Here is a 14,813-nt window from a genome sequence, read left to right as displayed (position 1 = left end):
TATTTTGTCATTTGTCTGGTGGTGGAGGAGAGTTGAATCCCTGTAGTGAATTTTACATGAGCCCTTAGAAATGCTTTTATAGAAGACAGAGAAATTCTTGTGCTACAACCTCAGGTCCTCCACAGATTGCTCTCCCAGGCTCACAACACATTTAAAGACACAAAAATTCAGAGGCTTTGTGGTACGTGATTAGTTCAATAGTTTGTGAAGTGCTCAAGCCTTGAAAGATGAGAGAGTGGATAGAGCTTGGAGAGCAAATCCTATCAGTTTTGAAGATTAAACCATACTACAAAAAACAATAAAAGTTTTACCCTTCTTTTTATATTTCAGGGTAAATTGAAAATTAAATAAGAACTGATTAACTCTTTGGCTGTATTTTTATGAATGGCTTAAGCTGAATTAAAATATCTTTGCTGCAAAAAACACCAGTCCCTCCCCCCTTACCTGTAAACTTTTGTTGTGTCTAACACTTGTGTGCACATCTAGGTTAAGGATTTGGGCTCACTTAAAAAGAAACCTCATCACAAAACAACTTATTTTTTCAACTAGATCATGGGAAAAGGAACAGAATGGGCTTAATGGATAAAGAGGTTGAAGCAAGGCAGGACACTGGGGGTTCCAGTGCTGCAAACAAAAGGAACATGGACAGAGCTTTTGGATGGGCTCTTCCCTGTTAGAGTGGAGCAGCCCTGGCACAGGGGGCCCAGAGAAGCTGTGGGTGCCACATCCCTGGAAATGTTCAGGGCAGGTTGGATGGGGTTTGGAGCAACCTGGGATAGTGGGAGGTATCCCTGCCCATGAGAGGGTGTTGGAAGGAGGTGGTCTTAAAGGCCCCTTATAGCACAAAGCATTCTGTGATTTTATGAAATCTGACACTGCCTGAGTTTGAAAATATTTGCAATCTCATTCTTCTTCCCTGTGGGCATCAGGAACAAGCTACCTCCCCACCCACCTGTAGGGACAGTCCCATTCCATGAAGAGTTCAGCCTCTGTTTACTCTCAGGGGTCTTTCACAGCAGCTTTCTCCATTTCTGTGGTGTCTTTCTATGGTCATTTACTGCCACAAAGATTCCTGGCTACTTGTTACCTTAGCCTCTTGTCCACATAGGATTATCCTGATATATGGCTGCTATTTTCTCTAGCTGTCTTCTCCATAAAAAAAGGATTTTATTTCTTTCCTTCAGCCTGTCATGCTTATCAGCTTTATCATAAAATGTTTGTGTTGGAAGGGACCTTAAAGATGATGGTTCAGAGATAATAATGAATTCCTCTTCTGCATATAATACCCTTCTTCCTTATTTTGCTTTGCTCCTAGGTGGAACACTGCTCACAATCTCCGGGGTGGGCTTTAGCCAAAATCCTGCCTTGATTTCTGTGTCAATGGACAATCAAACCTGTACAGTTACTCACTTGGAAGAAGAGACAATTTGGTGCCTGACCCCAGCAGTTGTTAATTTGTCTAATGAAGATTCAGGTGACATCTCTGTCAGAGTAAATGTAGCCATCAGCAGCGGGTCATTTCAACAAGATCTCTCTGCAAATAGGACCACCACCTTTAACTACCAAAGAGCTTTGACTCCCCTAGTTACTGCTGTTGAAACAGAAATCACAGATGGCAGCCTGCTCTTGAGCATTCAGGGAATAAACATCACTGGATCTGTGGCTAAGCTTGGACACACTGAATGTCAGCTTGAGTTTCAATGGGGCAACCAGTCTGCAATGTCTTATCAGTGCTCTTTGCCACTGAACAGCCTGGAACCTGGGACTTTCCCTATCCAGGTCATCCAGAAGGAGCTGGGATATGCTCAAGTGACAGCAAGGCAGCAGGCCCTCACAATAACTCCACAGATAACCTCCATATTCCCATCACAAGGATCAATCTGTGGTGGGATGTTGCTCACTATATCTGGTATTGCTTTGAAATCCAGGAGGAATTTGGTACAGGTCAGCCTGGAGAGTAATTACTCCTGTGAGATTCAGAAGTCTGATAATGACTCCATCAGCTGTGTTGTCCTTCCAGGGGCCCACCCTTTGCACCCTCAGTGGCTGGCTGAGGCATCTCGGGCTCTCAGTGTCACTGTGGTTGTCAATGGGGTCCGCAGTGTGTGCCTTGGGGGCTGTACACTCCACCTTCGGGAGCACTGGACCCCCCTGGTACATCTGGTGACCTGGAAGAACAACGGGACATCCACCCACATGACCATCAAAGGACAGAGGTTGGCATGGCAGGGTGACAGCCCCGTGGTACAGGTGGATAACAGCTCTGCCTGCAAGGTGACTTTTTGGAACGAGACCATCATCAACTGCCAGACAGCCTGCCTGGCCCCAGGGGAGCACAGCGTTTCCATATCCAGCAGGAAAAGTGGCCGTGCTTGTTTCAGAGGGACATCCAGCCTTCTCACCATCCTGCCTTGGGTGTACCAGTTTTACCCACGGGATTTCAGCACCAATGGGGGAGGCCTGCTCAGCTTAGCTGGGTTGGCTCTGAAAGGAAAGAGGATGACTTCAGTCCTCATAGACCATCACCCTTGCCTCATTCTCAACATCAGCTGTGTGCTCATCCAGTGCACGGTGCCTCCAGGGAAAGGCACGAGGGCTCTGAGTCTGAAAGTAGATGGACACTCCTATTACCTTGGAACAATAAGTTACAGTGAGGAGTTTACCCCAGCTTTCCTTTCACTTGTTTCCACTGGTCTCCTTTTAACTTTGACAGTATCACAGGTCACAGAAGTGGACATTATCCAGGTGTTTATTGGAGATTTTCCTTGCAGCAACATCACCGTCAGTCACTCCACATTGCAGTGCACAGCTCCTCTGCTCCCTGTTGGAGATTACCCTGTGCTGGGCCTGGATATTCCCAGGGGATGGGCTTCTTCCAACCTGACGTTCACTTCTCATCTGACAGTGACAGCTGCACGTCACAACTGGGGTAAGTCATGCAAAGTTGCTGCAGTTCCTCCACAGGGTTTTGTGTGAGGCACTGCAGTGATGTGGGCATTTTGTCATGAAAGCAAAAAATTATTAATTAAAAAAACCCCTTTTGTTGAGAACTAGCTGTCAGGCTCTGTCTTAAATCCCATTTGCTGTTCTTTTCTAAGGTGGTTTGAATGGAGGACAAGTTTACCTGCATGGAACTGGATTTTCCCCAGGAAAGACTTTGATCACAGTTTGTGGCACAAGTTGTGAACTCTTGGGCAACATGACCGTGACTGAGCTGAGCTGCCTTGCCCCACACCTACGAGGTCAGTTAAAACTCAGAAATTTTCATTGTGATAAAAATATCCCCTAAAATCTTGACCCAAAATGGGGAGTCCTAGTGTATCTCATCCCAGGGGAACAAGGAGCAGCCCTGGAGAGAGGAGAGGAATTAACACAGCGCGGACAAAGTTTGGACTTGGTGATCTTGGAAATCTTTTTCCAACCATAATGATTCCATGAATCTATGATTTCTGTTTTAGAACTCAGTCTGAGGACAGATGGTGTCAGGGTGAGTTTTTGTGTCCATGGCCATGGATGTTGGATTAGATCATCCATGTGCCTGTGGCCACACTTGCACAACATCAACGTTTCCTCACAGCAGTTATTCCTTGGGAAAGCTCCTCATGTAAAACATGCATATGGACTGCAGGGTTGGGTACCCAAGCACCTCTTAGCCATCATGACCATCTTAATGAATTAAGCCCCCTTAAATGGCTTGTCTTCTGAGGAAACGGTCTCAAGTTGTACCACGGAAGTTTCAGTTTAGATATTAGAAATTTTTTTTTAACATAAAGCGTTTTCAAGCTTTGAAAGGCAATGTCCAAGGAAGTGGTGGAGTCATCATTCCTGAAAGTGTTAAAAAAAGGTGAATGTGGCACTTCAGGACATGGTTTGGTGGTGAACATAGTGTTGGTGAGATGATGGTTGAATATGATTATCTTAAAGGTCTTTTCCAACTTTAACAATTCTTTGATTCTGTGGCCACACACATTTTGTGTTTTGGTTACATGGTGGGATGGCCTCAGTGGGGTAAAAGTGTAGAAGGAAAAAGGTGAATGAATGACTGGAAGGGTGAACAAATGACAGACCATGGCCAGTTCATACCTTTGGGAAGGTGGAGATGAGAATTTGACTTCCTTGAGAGGAGGATGGGATCATCCATCATGACCAGAGCATCTTCCTTAACTGGAGAGAGACATGATGATCTCCACATCTCTCTCTGAGAGAAATAACCCTGCCTGAATTTTGGAGCTAACTCTTCAAAATGAGCATTTCCTGGGAAAAGATACATTCCCTCCTTTTCCTACTGAAGGCTCAGAATTAGGCTTCTCATATCTGCAAAAGGCAGAATTTAAGACTTTTAAGTCTCAGCTCTGAGCCTTGTACCATTCCCAAATTCTAAACATGAAATATTCACCTTGGTGCTTGACTCTTTGGTGGATTCCCCATCCCTGGAACTGTCCAAGGAATGACTGGATGTGGCACTCAGTGCTCTGGTCTGGGTGACAAGAAGAGGAGCATTCAAAGCTTGGACTCTGCAATCTTGGGGATCTTTTCCAACTGCAAATGCTGTGATTCAGGGATTCCAAGACTCAGAAGCTTAACATTTCAGCCCCTTCACAGCTCTGAAGTTGGAGAACATCTGAAGATCTGCAGAAATATTTGCTGTTCTGAGGCTGTCCAAACATCCAGTATCCAGGTGACCAGAAATCCATGACCTCTTTGTGGATGTGAAAGAAAGGTGGCAAGTTAGAGTGTCCATCAGGGTAAATTCACAGGGGTTTGTTCAAAGGTGTGTGGAATATCCATCCTCCAAAACAGAAGTTGAATAAATCATTTGCCAAGAAGCCACCCCAACGTGAAATTTAACATTCTTTTGAGCAAGGGTTGGGACAAGAGGCCTCCAGGTGTTCCCTTCAGCCTTAATTATTCCCAAATTCTAAATTTACTCCTGCCATTTTGAGCAGTTCTTTTCACAGAATCCCAGAAAGATTTTGGCTGAAGGACCCTTAAACGTCATCCAATTCCAACCCCAGTGGCATGAGGAATACTAAAGAAAGATGGAAGGGAGAAAGAAAAAGGGCTTTAAAACTCAACCAGAAGCACTCAAAAAGAGACACCAAAAGGGCATAAAGAGCTCAGTTTTCTTTGTTTTAAACAAGGCCGAGGCACAGTCCACAAAACTTTGTTATTTTAAATAAAAAAAGACACAGTGCTGGAGTGCTGGAAAAAAACCCCACAAAACGGGTCACCCTGGTTATTGCAGGGAGAATAGCATACTAAAATTTAATCGCATTGGTCCAAACTGTGTTCAGAACTCCCGGAGTGGTTGGTGGCAGAGGGATCTTGAGGAAAACAATCTTACAGGCAGGACCATGATGCTTGTTCCTGTCACTAGATGTCAGCAAGTGAATGCTGATGGCTGGTTGTGTGTCTGGAGAGGAAATGCAAAGGAAGCCTTGCCTCACCCTCTCTCTCCTGCCCCGGGTTTTGCAGCCATGCCAGTTTCACCAGCGGAGTTGCAAAATATTTGTTAATTAAATATTTACAAACAAATTTATGTATATTTTCTTTTCTTAAAAAGTAAAAATCCTTTTTCAGGCTTCTCAAATCTGTGTTTGTCAGGCTCTTTGTACTCCCTGAGACACTTGTATTCAGCTTGTGCATATCTACATCTGGCATAGGTAAATCTGTATAGAGAGGAAGATGCTTTCCAGATACTCTTCCACCTAATCCTTAATATTTAAGGACTTTTTTTTTTTTTTTTTTTTTTAAATATGTTTGAGGTTTTAACCCTGCTCCTCACCATTTGTAGAGTGGTTTAAGTGCAGTAACTCCAGTCTTACCTCATGGTTTACGTTGTGCTGTTTGCCTGGGGAATTTTGCCACTTGGTGCTGGCACATCCAGTGCTCAGACCTTTCTTGCTTTGCCTCGTCCACATGGGAGATGTGGCAAAGAGACTCCAGGACTGTGAAGGAATGAGAAAGGGAGGTCTGTGGTGCTCCAGAGCCCCTCAGTGTTGTGTCCAAGTTGGATATTTGTCTGTCCTTTCCCTGCTCTGCTCACCGAACTGGCTGACGTGAGGAGTTTAAGCTGTATTTCTTCTGTTTCTGAGGGCTGTGAAGCAGAACCCTCTCTCCTCTGGCACTGTGGGATGTCAGATGGCAATGGCTGCCCTGGCTCTCAGTGCTGGGTCATGTTGTGTCTGGCTTGCTTGAGATTAGAGATGTCCACGTGGGAATCCCCAACTGGTCCATGTGGCTCTCTCATGTGATCCAGTCCACAGGGCAAGGCTCTGCAGGTAGGAAATGTGACTTCTTTCCTTCTTTCCCTTTGAGCAGGAAGATTTCTAAGAGATGAGGAATTGCCAGGCTCAGCAGGATCCATCCATAAGCCTTCCTCATGGGGCTTTCCTTAGGAACTGGTGCTGAGCGGGGTCGCAGTGAGGTTTTGGTTTGATTACTGGCAAGAGCTGGGCATGTTACTGAGATATCCTCAACCCAAAGCACAAGGAATGGGAATGCAAGACCAGACTCTTTTATAAAAATCCTTGTCTTTTGCAAGATGCAGGAAAATCAATTCAGAACAAAGCTAAAATTTGATTTTCAGCCTTAAAGCTTAAAAAAAATTAACAAAATTAAATAAAATTAACAAAACCTCAGTGCCTTCAAGGAAAAACAAAACCAAAAGAAAAATGCCCAAATTAACCCATGAGTCTTTAAAAGTAAAGATATAACTGTCTTGATCACCATGCCTGGAAGGGTTCAAGAGCCATGTAGATGTAGCACTTGGGGACATGATTTAGTGGTGGGTTTGGCAGTGCTGGGAGAATGGTTTGGATCAGTCTTGGAGGGCTTTTCCAACCAAAATTATTCCATAATCGTGAAAGCTCTCCCCTTCACTGGTTCTTGCTTTGTTGCTTATGCCACTGAATGAGCAAAAATGCAGTTGTAGATTCGGCTCAACTCAGGTTAAATTTACAGAACACATGGTTAATGTCTGTGGGACTGAGTTGTGCTCCTGTGAAAAATGAGCAAACTGGAAGGAAGTTTGAGACAGCTGAGAAAATAACTGATTATTCTTCTAAGGTGATATTAGGGTAAATACCATATATAATTTTTCCAGTAACTCAGTCCCTGACATTTTATGTTTTACATTAAGGTGAAGGTAAGGAAGGCACCTTTAAAAAGAGGTGAACTGATAAGAGGATGCATCAGGGTAAAAGCTGAGCCTGATTTTCCTGGTGGCATCAACATGCTTGGAAAAACAGGTCTGACTTCAGGGTTTTGATGTAACAGTTCTTGGGATCTTTGTTGTAGGATTCTGGATCTGCCATTAACCAGACTCCACTGGTAAGAGTGGATGTTTAGGGAGAAGGATTTAGACTAGAGGCTAGACACGAGACTGGTTTAAAAGGAGGTGGTTCGGTGGAGCTCTTTGAATGGGGCAAGAGGAGAGAGAGGAATGAGTTTTGGTTGTAACAAGGAGATGCTCTGAGCCAGGACAATAGGCACTAGAGCGAGGGAAATTCAGGGATTTGTATGAGCAGATACAGAAGATATGGAGAAGGTTTGTTGTGATGTTGTGGCAATTGGGACCTCAGTGAAACCAGGGCCTCTGGTGTTTATTGTGAAGATCAAACCAAAGAATCCAAATGGTCCCTTCTACCTTTCAAATCCAGAAATGAAGCTAAGAGGGGGAAGTAAAGCATATTAATTACATGGCAGGAATGTTCTGACAGTGAGATCTATCAGGCAGTGGAATAGATGCTTGAAAGCCACCTCTTGAGACTTCTGAAACCTGTCTCTGTGAAATTAATGTCTCACAGGGAGCAATTCTTCACAGGCAAAGGTTGGACTCAATGACCTTAATAGGTCTCTTTCTTCTCTCCCTTTTATTAACTTTTAAAAAAAATTCTTTGTCTTCCCTTCTAAGCACATGTTGCTGCTCCACAGTCCATTTTGTGAGGGGTGGATGACCAGGGATGTGTGTTTTGGCACTGGGACTCTTTGGGCAGTTCTTCAATCAATCCCCAGCTGCCCTTGGAGCCTCTTGTAGGTTTGAGCCTCATAACAAGTCCAGCAGTTGTTATTAAACAGTGACCCAGAACAAAGCCCTTGTGCTGAGCATCCCAGGATCCTGGATTAAACCAGAGTATCCCTCAAAGCCAGGGCTGGGGGTAGTCAGTCCCTAAGCCATTACCACCACACAGAGATTTGGCTGCCGTCGTGTCTGATCTCAAAAGAGAAGCTGTAATGAGCTGAGAGCATTCATCCCAGCAATGGGATTGCAGGTTTGATCTTTATAGGGAGTATAAAGCCTAAAGCAGCTTCATTCTAGGGTTTGAACACTAACCAATTAAGCAGGGAGAAGAATTGTGTCCCAGAACAGGCAGAATATCCTTTTAGGATGTGCCAAAAGTGTGTTGAAATCTTTAGTTGATATTTTTTGCCGCTGTTTGGTAGGAGAAAATGGCACCAACAATACCAAGGGCTATTTGTGTTTCATGGTCAGAGCAATGGGAAGGGAAAGGCCAAGACTTCCTCCTAAATGAATAAAGACATTAAAACCTTTGAAAAGAGGGAAATAGGAGGACCTTGGAAAGCCTCAAGGAAGGAACGGGAAAAGAACATCACCTCTAAAAGTGATATCTCCATCTGGTGGACAAGAGATGTGGGATGGGGAGGTGAAATTTTCCCTTCTTTCCACCTGAGAGAGGGAAAACAATTCTAAGTTTGATTCTGGGGGGTATAGATGAAGTGGGGTTTGCTTGGATTTTGCTTCCTCTGATCTCTTTGCAATCCTTTGTAGCCATATTCTAAAACTTAGATTTTATAAATTAATACCTTTGTTTGCCTGGTTTGAGTTAAAAACTATTTCAGCCATTGTTAGGATACCAGGCCTCCTGTTCCTACAAGCGTGACAACTTTGGGATCAGGGCACTGGAGCACAGCAGAAATGCCCAATTTCCACATTTTGGGGTTGTTTTGAGAAGTGCCAGACTGTTCTGGTGCTGAGCTCTCTGGGCTGTGCAGGAAACACCTTCTGGTGATCTACATGAGCCAGGCAAGTTTGTTGACAGCAGCAAAATGTCAAGGAAAACAGTCCTGACATTCTGTGAGTAATTTCCAACATTCATCCCAAAACAGAGTTCAAGTGGTTTTCCACATAGGAAAACTCTGCCATGCTCTTTTCAAGACCACAAAAGAAAACCAAAGCTTTCCTGTAATGAATTGGTTCTACTCCAGGTTGTTGCAAATGCAAGATCTTTGCAGCATTTAGTCCTCTTGGATGCTATTTATTTGTCAAAACACAGATATTTAGTGCTGCTTAAGATGCCCTTGGAACATCAGGAAAGACATATGGCTTTTCTTGTAGTCATAGAATACCCGAAGTAGCACTAGATAGAATTTTTGGACAATAAAAGTAAAATCTAGCTGTCGTTGTTTTAGGCTTCTCTGCCTATTACTTGCCTTAGATGTAGGTCTTCAAGGCAGGAATTGTGTTTGGCTCTGTTTGGATGCCAAGCAAGAAAATTGCCCCTGGATTTTGGGAAGGAAAGGGATTAAGAATAGAACGAAATTTGTTAGCATGTGGGTAACTTTATTTTATCAGTGCAAATCCAGAGACGAAAAATAGAGAAGAATTGTAAGATCTCTCTCTGAAGTTCAGAGGAGATGAACTGATAGCTTTTAATATTTCAAAAATACCTGAAACATTAAAGAGTTATAAACTCTTCAGAAATACCCCATATGAAATAGTAATCTTCAGCAAAATGTGCTTAATATTTTAATACAGGAAATAGAATGCTTTCATGTTTTTGCAATTTCAAATCCCATTTTTAGGATTGCTTAGGAGACAAGACATTCATTGACAATGACACTTCCCCAGCAAACAAATGCCTTTTGAACAAATTGGAACTTACAAAATCAAATAGAAAAAACCCCTTTCTTGATAAATTCCCATTGTCTGGCTTTCTGATGCTTAAGGAATACTCTTAGATGCTACAGTGCAGTCTGTTACACTGTTCGTTCACAGACCTTTTCAGGAGTTCATTACAACTATTTGGTTAGTTCAGGATTAATGAATATTCTCCGAAAGTCAGAGCTTTGAGAGAAACAGATTTAATGTCTGTCATGGCTTAATGCTTAAAGGACTCCTTTCTAAAATTGTTAAACCCAAATATTTCAACTGAATCTGCACTTCAGTGACAGTTCATAATACCTTTTTTTAATAAACATTTTTTGTCTGGATTTAGAATAATAAAATCTAATTTCTTCTCACAGAATCCCACTGAGTCACTTAGGTTGGAAAAAAAACCCTCCAAGATCATTGAGTCTAACCTGTGACTGATCCCTACCTTGTCACCCAGATCAGAGCACTGAGTGCCACATCCAGACCTTCCTTGGACACCTCCAGGGTTGGTGACTCCACCACCTCCCAGGACATTGCATTCCAGTGCTGAACAGCCCTTTCCTTGGAAAAAAAACTTCTTCCAGATGTTCACACCACTTGTTCTTTAAATAAACCTCAAAACAGCTGCTCCCATTACAATTTTTACCTCATCCACGGAGGCAGACTTGGACCACATTTCAAGTCATATTCAGCTATAAAGCAAGGTGGGAGATCCCAGTTCCCAGCAGTTTCCCAGGATTCCTCCAAGCTGTGTCAAAGTGTCCTCAAAAACTGTTTCTGGGTTTCAAACTTGTGATATATGTTAAATTGTCACATCTCCTTGGTAAAAGCTTTGTGCCATATTTCTGAATTGTAAACCATATTCTAGCTCTCCTAGAAGAAAAGTCCATGCTTGTATTTAATGCTTTATGTCATCTCCTTCTGGACAGAGCACTTCGATCCCAAAGACCATCCTGGTGCTCAGGGCACAAAGGAGATTACATTTTGCTCACACAAAGCAAATGGGGCTGAAGGAGCTGCATGGAGAAGAATTATCCTTGAAAAGGATGCAGCTAAAGAGAGGCTGGGTGCACATCAGGAGCCAAAGGATCATGGAATGGCTTGGGTTGGAAAGAACATTAAAGTTACTTTAGTTCCATGGGCAGGGACACCTCCTGCAATGACACCTCTCAGTAGCTAAAATGTGCTCAATGTCAGTGGTGTTTAGGCTGCTTTGGGTTATTTTTTCCTCTCTGTCTTGCAGCCTCTTTGGCCGTTCTCTGTGGTCTGACACATTCTTCTGCCAACTGCCAAGAGGACAGAGCCACCTTCATTGAGTGTGACATCCGAGTCCTGGTGGGCTCCTCCCAGCAGAGAGGGTCTGTGTCCTACTTCTACATCTGTGGGGACACCCAGCCCCAGGGGCATTTTGCTGGACTCCTTGCCAGGTTAGTGCCGTGTCTCTCCATCAGCCCAGTGGGTCCATCCAAAAATTACATCTCCCCCAAGGTTTTCCACCTTTTGCAGAGTTGTTCCAAATGATGGACTGAAGGAACAAATTCTTAATTCTCAGATTGATGGCAATAGGGCTGTTTAGCCTTGAGAGACCACTAGAGAGCTCTGCTGGGTAGTGGAATTCATTCTCTGTGCCTATCAAAGCATCTCCAGTTCCCCCTCCTTCCCTCCTGCCTTTTTAAAGTGTCTGAGAGACATCAGAAAATCCATCTCGTAAACAGCCTGCTTTGTTCCTTCTTGGGTTTTAATATTTATCTTCTGATCCAAAGCAACATCTGGTGGATGCCAGTGGGAAAAAAGATTAGGCATTATGAAAAGCAAAAGTCTTCCTTTTTTTTTTCTGTTGTTTTTTTTTCCTTTTTTTTCCCCTTCTGTTTTTTTTTTTTTTTTTTTTTTTCCTTTTTTTCCCCCTTTTTTTTTTTTTTTTTTTTTTTTTCCCCTCCTCTGCCTTTCTCCAAGCACTTTCTTGAGTAATAAGTCAAGGAGTAAATTCAGCAGGGTGTGCAAGGGTGCTTATGCTTTGCAAATCTGGGGCTGAGCTGTCCAGGAGTACAACTTGGAACTGTTGTCTTTGATTGAGCAGTGAGGATTTATTCCTGCAGAGCACTTACTTCTAGGGATAAGTGGGATGTCTGAGTTAAGGAATAAATAGGTGAATTATTAAAGATTTGGTTTGCAAGGGACCTCAAAGGTTATATTGTTCCAATCCCATGGTCAGGGACACCTTCCACTATCCCAAGTTGCTCCAAGCCCCATCCAACCTGGCCTTGGACACTTCCAGGGATCCAGGGGCAGCAACAGCTTCTCTGGGAAACCTGTGCCAGGGCCTCCCCACCCTCACAGGGTGGAATTTCCACCTAATCTTTAATCTAAATCTCCCCTCCTTCAATTTGGAGCCACTCCCCCTTGTCCTATCACTCCATGCCCTTGTGAAATGTTCCTCTCCAGGCTTCTTGTAACTCCCCTTTAGATACTGGAACAAGTTGAACAAAATTTGCCAGATGTTATTTAGTTAAATACAGAATTAGGACAGCATTGTAATTCACTGCCCATGACCTGCTGTACCTGGTGAACAAACTTCTGGCTGCTGTATCTTGCCACGGTCCAGGTATTTCAGTGAAGTTGCAGAGATTTGTTCCTCATCCTGACCTGATCTTGCATCATACCTGGGGTTGATTCACCAGAGGGAGCTCTGGATACCCTGAATTGAGGGGGGGAAAAAAACCCAACTGGCATTTACTGTACAAAGATAGAAAGACATGAATTCCACAAATTTTTAAACTTGTTTAAAAATATAAAAATAGAAGTTTCCAACTAAAATTAATTAACAAAAAAAAGTTTACACAGTTGAAACACCCTCTCTGTGGGTCTGTCACTTCCTTACCAGATTTTTAAATTTGGTCTAGATTTCATCAGGCCTGGACTTCAAGAAAATTCTTCCCAGTTTTGATAAAATCGGTGTTAGGCAGAAAGAAATTATTTTCCTGCTGAGGAGACAGAGGGCAGAATTCTGCCCTGATCTGTACAACTGTCCAAAGCCACCCCGTGCTTTGGTAATATCCTGTAACACCCCAGGAGATGGGAGGACAGATATTTTGAAGAAAACAAAAGGAGACTTAGAAGGAAAAAAAAAAAAAGAAATTGAAATAATTGAATCAGTTTTACTGCTCCCAGAATGACTTGTTTCAAATCAAGAAACTCCAGAGCCTTGCCTTGTCTGGTTGAACTTTGCTTTGCTTTTCCTCACATCAGTGTAACGCCAGTCCAGAGAATCAACAAACTTGAGAGGCACAGGACAACCCCATATGTATTTCTTTTTTTGCTTCTTTTTCCCTGGATATCAAAATTGTGATCAGCTCTTCTTTGATAAAAAAATGCATCTTCAATGTTATAATTATAATAAATAATAAATAAATAATAATAATAATACTATCATATGATCATTTTTTTTCTTTCTCCTTTTCTTAGTTTGGGCTGCCACTGTGCAGAAAGTCACAAAGTCCTTTTGCTGACTGTTTGCTTATTGTTTTCACTGTGGTTTTTAGTCTAATTTCACTGTGAATGCTCCAGAGATAGGGTTTATTATTCCTCCTGGAAATCCTATCAGGGAGAGATTTCTGAATCACATCAATCAACTTTTTTTACCTACTATTTTTCCATTTTCCCCACTTGTTCAGCCTCTTTCTTATTGTGTTAACTTTTCACCCTATTGTGGTCATGCTTATCTTTTAGTTGGAAATTAAAACTTGGGCTCATATTTTTTTCTAGTGTGTTTATTTCTCATTTAAAGGGAAGTTTATTTCTTGCTAAAGGGAAGTAGGGGCAAAGGTTTTTTGTTTTAAAAAGTTTCCTGATTTGAGAAGTCTTAAAAGAAACAGAAAGAAAAAATTGAGAGGTTTGCATCATACACATTAACTTATTTCAGAATTTCTGAAAACTGTTTTCCATATTTCAGTTCAGAAAAAATATTTAATTTTAAAGTATTAATGGAATTTGTAGGAAAATCTTAAAAAATTTAAATATTTCCACAGAAAAGAACTACTTTGAGGATTCCTGAAATAATACATATTGATTGTTTTAATTAGTAATAGTAAATAATAATACATATATATGAATTTTAGTTCTGTGCAAATGCTCAAGGTTAAGACATTTGTCCCAGGATGGGGACAAAACCACTGAAGCAATTCCTGGCTTAAGTGCACATTGAATTGCTCCTGTTTTGCTTACTAATTTTATAGCATCACAGAATAGTTTGGGTTTGAAAGGACCTTAAATCTCATCTTATTCCATCCCTGCCACGGGCAGGGACACCTTCCACTATCCCAGCTTGCTCCAAGCCCCATCCAACCTGGCCTTGGACACTTCCAGGATTGGGGCAGCAACTTGAACAATGTTTTTCAGTGGTTTAAATAAATATTTTCTTTATGTAGTCTGTACCACAGCCCATCCTTTATCAGCTCATAATGGCAAAAGCATGTTCCTTAAAAGAGTTTTAAGTTTTACCGTTAACAACACTTGTATCAAGGTACATTCCTGAATTCCACTTAATAATTCACTCCTTTTCTTGCATTTCCTTTAAACACTGCAATTTGTTAAGAGTGTTTCAGAATGTGCTTGCATGAGGACAGAAAGGAACTGGTTCTTCTTACAAGCAAAGTGTATTTATGTTTTGCAAAAAACCTGTGAAAACCACTCAAAGGTCCTTGTATTGACTTGAATGTTTGGGAAATTGTGTCCATGCCCTGCATCCAGCTGATGGCCACCCTCTTCTGCCTTTAAAATTGTTGGCTATTTAAAATATGCCGTTTTTTCTTGGAGCTTTAAAAAGTACTTTGTAGTCTTGAAAGATAGCCCAGTCCACTGAATTATTGCACAGGACAAGATCAATTCTCAAAGTGTTGCTATCAAGAGCAAGCACAGCTCC

General features: G+C 42.2%; 1 protein-coding gene across 1 annotated transcript in view; it reads left to right on the top strand.

Annotated features, from left to right (window-relative positions):
- The window catches only part of PKHD1 (PKHD1 ciliary IPT domain containing fibrocystin/polyductin), a 237,622-nt gene that overhangs the window by 38,971 nt on the left and 183,838 nt on the right, over positions 1–14,813 (top strand). The window contains exons 31-33 of the mRNA XM_041426139.1: positions 1,316–2,929; positions 3,099–3,242; positions 11,139–11,322. Coding sequence (XP_041282073.1) covers positions 1,316–2,929; positions 3,099–3,242; positions 11,139–11,322 — 1,942 coding nt within the window. The remainder of the gene's footprint in view (positions 1–1,315; positions 2,930–3,098; positions 3,243–11,138; positions 11,323–14,813) is intronic.

This window comes from Onychostruthus taczanowskii, unplaced genomic scaffold (assembly GCF_017590055.1).
Source record: "Onychostruthus taczanowskii isolate IOZ18803 unplaced genomic scaffold, ASM1759005v1 scaffold90, whole genome shotgun sequence".
Classification (NCBI taxonomy): Eukaryota; Metazoa; Chordata; class Aves; order Passeriformes; family Passeridae; genus Onychostruthus; species Onychostruthus taczanowskii.
The sequence above is the reverse complement of the archived record's forward strand: the minus strand, read 5'-3'. Positions and strand labels throughout refer to the sequence as shown.